The 6,841-nt window shown below is 50.0% G+C and overlaps 1 protein-coding gene across 1 annotated transcript; it reads right to left on the reverse strand.

Moving 5' to 3' along the window:
* Window positions 1-406: 406 nt before the first annotated feature.
* ETH_00025080 (uncharacterized protein) lies at window positions 407-2,282 on the reverse strand (the record flags this gene model as incomplete). Its single annotated transcript, XM_013373567.1, has 2 exons — window positions 407-607; window positions 1,944-2,282. The coding sequence occupies 2 exons, from the start codon at window positions 2,280-2,282 to the stop codon at window positions 407-409; spliced, it is 540 nt and encodes a 179-aa protein (XP_013229021.1).
* Between the last annotated feature and the right edge of the window lie 4,559 nt (window positions 2,283-6,841).

A 6,841-nucleotide genomic window follows, 5' to 3' on the forward strand; every position in this document is an offset into this window, starting at 1 on the left:
CTGTGAAGCCCTTTAGACACAGAAACCCTCTATATATTGCGCTAACTTAAACTGGTGCAAACCAAGCCAGGAAAGAGTGAATATGCATGTTTAGCAAGTTGCTCCGGGACCGCCACAAATCCACGAGTCCATGTGCAGACTGCGCCAAGTAGTGCAATCTGAAACGTCGGCGAACGCGCCAATGTCATGTTCCGAAATGATAGCTGCCGAGGGCCGCAACAGAATGCCGGCTGCCCTTAGCACGAAAAATTTTGCTTGGTGAAAACAGAATGCACTAGTTTTACAAAGGCACCTACCGGCATCGGCGCATTCGAAACTTAGGTGCTCCATGTCGAGAAACAACTGACTTTCTGATACGTTCAGCAGCGTGTGTGCTACTTGGGTTGCGGGAGCCACGTTGTTTCAGCTACACAACACTCATCAGAGGCTGGCAAGCGCACCAGTTCATGCCCTGCCGTGAACTCCGCTCTGCACAGCGAAGCAGCCACTGCTGGTGCAGACTTATCTGCCCTCGCAGATGGGCCTCGGCTTGAAACCTGTCACTAAAGGGGTTGCTTCTGTCCTCAATACCAAAACGTGCTGCACCACCCAAGAAGTCGCTCACCTTCTGCATGTGCCGCTAGCAGCATTGTCGTTGTGATGGACACGGCCGCTACAACAGCGCCAGTGACACGTTCACACATTCTTGCTTGTCCGCTACACCAAGAAACGCGGAATATGCCTACGCCACGTGTCAACCTACTTGTTCGTAATCACCCGGAAATACCCGGCATACAGTGTTGGTCAATCGACTTCCAAAGCAGTGCGCAGAAAACAGACACGTGAAATTAAAAATTTACAACGGGAAAAGGTACATCAGGGCACAAAAATCGTGTACCTGGGCGTAAATATAAGCGACCAAATCACTGCAAACCGCAGCTTCGGAGAGCATCGACAACAGTCAAATCAGACACACGCAACCAAAACGGCGAGCGCAGCTTCTGTCGTCTCTGCAAGCTCATATACAACCGAGGACCAAATGCTCGCAAACGCAGCATCTTACGGTGGTGTGATGGGTTTGTACTGTCACATGACTGCAGAAGCCAGTGATGCGCTCTGCCACCGGCCATCTTCCAAAAATTTGCCACGACCGATGTAGCACTGATCTACGTTTCATTGCTGTGAGCAACTTGAAAACCACAAAACCCGAAACTGCGAAGAAACCGTGCTACGGAATGGAGGTGTTCGTCTCCTTACAGACGTAAAACCAAAAGTCCCACACGGATATTGGTGCCAATTTTGATGCACTGCTTCAAGCTCCTTATGTGCCGCATCGCAGTGCGAGCTCCCCAGCAGCCTTTTACATAGCTACTCTCAAGAACACGCTACACAAGGACTCATCTTTTTCTCCCCAAAACATGTGGCGCCTCACGCAGACCCATGTATTTGCCACTACGGCCCAGGTATGCGACACATAAGCCATAAGCCGAGTTAATGCCACAGCGCATCCTACAGCACGGAAGGAGCAATACAGTGCCATCTCTCAGTGATCGCTTCGAGTCAAAAGAGCAGAACACGCCTGTGTGCATTTTAGTATATCCTGAACGGCTAAGATGTAGGAAACTATTCCAAACCCACGCTTGAAAAGCTACATGAGAACTGCCACTCCAGTTCGGACGCTTCTGGCAAGGGCAATCATGGCAAGAAGAAATAATCATATCCAAATAATTTCGAAGGACCAAACAGGAAAAGGTACGCAGTACAGGTGCACGGGAGGTGCCACTCGGCTGATCCGCGGTAGATGAACGTTGGGGTTCCGTGAATTCTGCTTGTTCGCTAATTGAGAAAGAAACCGCGGGAGATTTAAGACGCCTGGACTATGATGATGGGGGCAGGGAGAACTTCGCAGATACGCCGGGCGCATAGCCTTCCCGTTTCAATACGATGCAAAGAATTCGGCCTACTTGGCACTTTCCATCACCCCCCTTCTTGACGGCAAGTCTTCTTTCCATGTTTCCGTAGTTTTTATTGAAGTTCAACCTGATAGTACTGTTGAAGCAGCGAAGTATTACATATGCAACTGAGAGCGTGGCAGCGAGCAGTGACACCATCGCAATGAGCCCCGCAGTGCGTCCCTTCATGGTTTCTTTACGTGCTGCCCTCTCAATCTGCATTCCCATAACCTCTTGCTGAGCCTCTGCTTCAGAAAAAGAAAGCGGAGCATCGTATGGTGGGGCCATCATGTCTGCCGCCACAACTCGGGCGGCGAGCCATGCGGAGAGTAGTAATATTGAAGAGCACATTGCTGAAAGAGAAAGAGAATAAAACCGACCCGAACGAAGATGAATTAATTGCATTTACGCCCAACAAGACTTGTCCACGGGAGCCCCGCACAGTAGAAAAAAAACGGGCGAAGAAACCGTGAAGCAGGGAGTTGTGGGAGGAAATCAAAGAAAAGGAATTGACTTCGAGTGAAATTCTTAAGGGCTTCGCAAATTCGTGAGCCTCAACACCAATTTACTTTTGTTGTGGAAGGCGTTCGCTTATGGACCAGTGGAAGAACGCTCGCAGCTACACTTGGGCAGTAGAGCTGAGGGGGCTCTGTGTCTGCATGTTTTGCCTCACCTATCAAGCTGAATCGTATTCATTTTGAATTCTTGATGAGAAGACGTTAGGTTTATCTTGGTTCAGGCTGCCAAACTTATTCGACGCTCACACGATCGCAGCTCTTGTGTGAGGGGCGGCTGGAACAGCCGGGACCGCTTATCCGCTAAAACTGCGTTGTTATTCTAGTCTGTATGACTCCTACGTAAATACATTGCTTTTCTGCGTGTATTTGGGATTGCCCTTTTCCTGCGATGAGCGAAAAGGAACACTCTGCCATCTGTGGCAGTTCACCTATTCGTGCTTCCTGTGGGGGCACTGATTTTCAGCCCTTCCTCTCGGTTATATTGTTTCGCTGTTCGTCTTTATACTGAAACACTACAAGTTGGCCGGTCACAATGGGCCCCACGCACAAAACAAGAGGAAACGACTCGCAGTCGTGTGGGTGCACGCGTTTCTGTGGAGCCCGTGGTGCTGCAGTTCAGTTTTTTGCGCATCTAAATTAGTACAAAGCATTACAAAAGGCAGGCGCACCCACAGTTTTATAGTTCAGAGCTCCCTAGCTTATCCATGGGGCTGCTACTATAATTACTTCGGCTTCCGCAGTTAACTACATTTTGGTAGGCACTCTCACAGTAATTGAGTTCAACGGTCTCCAGCAGGAAACACATAGGCTTGTAAGCATGCAAAAGTGTAGGCTGGCGTACCAACCCAAGTAACGTGAAAAGATTCTGAATATTCAGATTAACGGGTAGGCCTGCTGAAGTGGGGGGTTCCCCCATCGCGAAGTTGCGGAATCCCAAAATTCCTGTAGAGCTCTCCATTTCCTTTTTTAAATGCGAAATCAAATTTATTGTCTTATTCTTTCTTCACAGATAAGTCTAAATCAAGCTCGATCATCCGCCGAGGATGGAGGCACCAAGTGGCAATTAAACCACAGCTCTCTGATGCTCGCGAAATTAGACTGCAGTTCTTATGGTGACCCAGCGTGTAATGTTCTAGTACTCAGAAAAACCAATTTACCTTTTGCCGAGGCTCTAGGCTACTTTCCTCAGTCCTAATGTGCACTGGCATTGGCCTGCCAGCTTTAGGGTGGGGCCCATTGCGCACTCGGGCACAGTGGCCCCCTTGCCTCAGCTTGCTGTTTAGAGTGAGCCCTCGGGGGCCTCCCGGCCTCACCAGTTGCTACATTTCGGAAATCATCAGTTGCTGTATTTCAGAACTTCCACAGAACCTGTCGCTCTGGGCGTCTGCAGCTCGACGAGCTCCGCCCTCAAGGGAGGCTCCTTAAACGCCTGAACAGCGCAGCATCAGCCTGGCTTTGCACGCATTTGGAACTGCTTTACACGCTCTGGACTAAGGGGAGAGAGGCAGAGAGAGAGTCAGGGCCTTCTGCTGCAACAGCAGCAAAGCCACTCCTGATGCAACATCACCAAGGACCACAAAAGCCGCAACCGCCGCTGCTGCTGCTGCTGCTGCTATCTCTACTGCCAACAACGACTGGCTTGCTTGCACCTGCAACTATATTGTTTCAGTAGCAAACCCAACAGAAGAGGCGGCGAGGGCCCCTCAGCTCAGCCTGCATCTTACCATGCGGGTTCTTTGCTGGCCGCTCGGTAATGCGTTTTTAATATTTGCGCAAAAGAAAAACGAGCTCCCTATTTGTCTTTTCAGGTCTTTCAAGTAGAGCTGAGGGTGTGCCACCTAGAAATATCCATTACTTTAGAAGTGCATCTGCAGATTCCTTTTCTTCGTAGATATCACAAGTGTAAGAAGACATCTTGAGGCGAAACAGAAGGAAGCGGCCAAGACCTGGCACGCCTGCGTTTACTGCATTTGATGAACTTGTCTTCTAACCAACGGTGGCGAAGAAGGGCTTTTCGCCTCAGCCTTTCTTGCCTCGCCGCAGGCAGCTTTCCTTCGCTGCATTGCAAAGGCTGCATGCAGTTAGTTGGCTGCAAGATCACAAGAACGGAAAGGGAAGTTCGCAGCTGAAGCTCGCGGTATTTAGCGAAACGAATGCGATTTTCTCCCGCGTCTTCTCTAAAAGTAGTTTGAGGAGAAGTCCTGTCAGAGAGTCTTCCGCTTTTCTAAAAAAATTCGGAACCAACTAGCAGCAAGAGCGGTTTGCTGCAATGACAACTGCAGGCAGAGGGTGTGCAGCAACTGCGGCGAGAGCCTCGCAAGCCTCTTGCTGCCTTCAGCCGTGTCTGCCTCTTCAGCCTTTGTGGGAAAAGGCAGAGTGACGGGTTTCATGATTATCTGTGAACAGTTAAAAGGCTTTTGCTGCAGCGCAGCACCAAGTTAAAACTTCCCTATTTGCAAATTGGAAGCAGTTTTAACGGCTTCTTGCTTTTGAGTAGTGTTAAATAGCCCTCTAAAACTACAGTTTCCGAAGGCAGCTGCAGTGGGACGGAAGGCGCCGCCGGCACTGAGACCCCTTGACCGCTGTCTTCTGCCCAGCCATAGAAGAATTGAAATGACTAATTTGCCTTTCAAAAGATTTGATTCAAGTTCTGCTCCTTAGCAGCCTTTATCTCATGTTCATATCTCTTTTAATACTGTACTTTGCCTTATTGGAGGCCGAAGCTCTGCACTGTAACCGGCACTTAAACTTGAACAAGTGCCAGTAAAATTCCCCTGTTTTGCCTTTGGGTTTATTCCCCTAAATCATTTATAGATGAAAACCTCTTTCTTTGCAAAGGCTAGGCGCCCTAGACATGCGCTTCGCAGTAGCGCTGTGAAGCCAAACTGCAGGCACGATTCAACTATCAAGACATGATTACATACGGAGCCCATTTATCTTGCTTTTGCGAGGAAGAATGCTTATGGTGAATGGAGTTTTAAAGGCTTAAAGACATTTACAATGAAACGACTTCGAGCACATGAGGATATCGAGCAAAGAACAACAGGGAACTGTTGTCTTTTGGGTCGGAATCCGACTGGAGTTTGCACATTTCATTTCTTTCTGTCGCTAGTCGCTTTCACTTCGTGTTCATTATGCAGTACATTCCTCCTCACACTCTTAAGACTTGTTGTGCATGCGGCGTGTTTTAGCTAACTTGGAATGTCTAGATGCAATTAGTGTGCCTGAATCCGTTTCCACACTCTGAATTGCTGCATTTAGGGAGTTTCTGTCCTATTGTCCATTTGGATCGATGGTCAATGTGTTCAACTTCTTGCAGCTGTTGCATGTGGACTGCGGCACCTGCTGTGCGCACTGCAATGCAGCACGAAAGCTAAGTGACAATTATATTAACATGTTTTAATTCATTTATTTAATCTCACTAGGCTGCGAAACTGGGAAATTTGAGTTGCGTGGGCGTAACCGCCCCACCGTGGCTATTCACTTAACAGCCGTTGGTGATCTGCAGACCTGGCGCGCTCGTTTAAACTATTTTGTGGCTTTCTTTGCCGACACTAGGCGGATTAATATGCTTTATAAGTGGCTATTTAGGGAAAGCACAGGAGAGCAGCTGCAACAAGGGAAGTTTGTGGCTTCGGTAAAGTTGTACCAGGGCGTCACCTTGAGCTTCGTCGGTCCGCAGCCACCAGTTGTGCCGCCCGTTACTAAGATAAAGCCCATTTATGGTTGCGAAATTCCAATTGAATCGTATTTAATCATTTATATATCTTTTTTTGCAAGCAGGGAAACCATGCGGCTCGCGAGCTGGCTCCCTCTGGCATAGGCTGGCCGCGCAGCAGCAGCAGCAGCAGCAGCAACAGGTCATTCGTCCTTCTATGAAGTTAAATCGCATTTCCCCTCCAGTCTGTTCTTGAGCTGCTGCTTCCCCTCGCTCCAGCCTTGAGGCTCGGCTCTCCTTGTCTTGCCCGCTCGCCTCCCGCTGCTGCTGGCTGTTCTTGAACTCACTAGCTTTCTAGCGTTTCTGTGGCGCTGCTGCACCGCGGCTGCTGCAATGGCATAGCTGCGGCGGCGCTGCTGCTGTGAGAGGTCTGGGGCTGGGCAGTCCCGAGCATGCTGCTGCTGCTGCTGTAGGGCGTCAGCTGCAGAGCCTTCCCGAGCAGCAGCAGCAGCAGCAGCAACAAGATGGGGGCGGGGATTTCGCGCACCAAGAACAAGCCCAGCAGACACCAGCACCAGCCAGGCCGTCTGCTGCCTTCCCCTGCAGCCCAGGGCCCCAGCAAGCACCCCTCCGCAGCGCAGGGGGGCCCCCTGGGGGCCCCCCTCAGCACCTCCCCCGAGCGCTGCGTCACTCTCTACCACCGCGAACAAGACAAAGACAAAGACAAAGACAAA

This window comes from Eimeria tenella, genomic scaffold (genome assembly GCF_000499545.2).
Source record: "Eimeria tenella Houghton genomic scaffold, Eth_scaff157, whole genome shotgun sequence".
Taxonomy (NCBI): Eukaryota; Apicomplexa; class Conoidasida; order Eucoccidiorida; family Eimeriidae; genus Eimeria; species Eimeria tenella.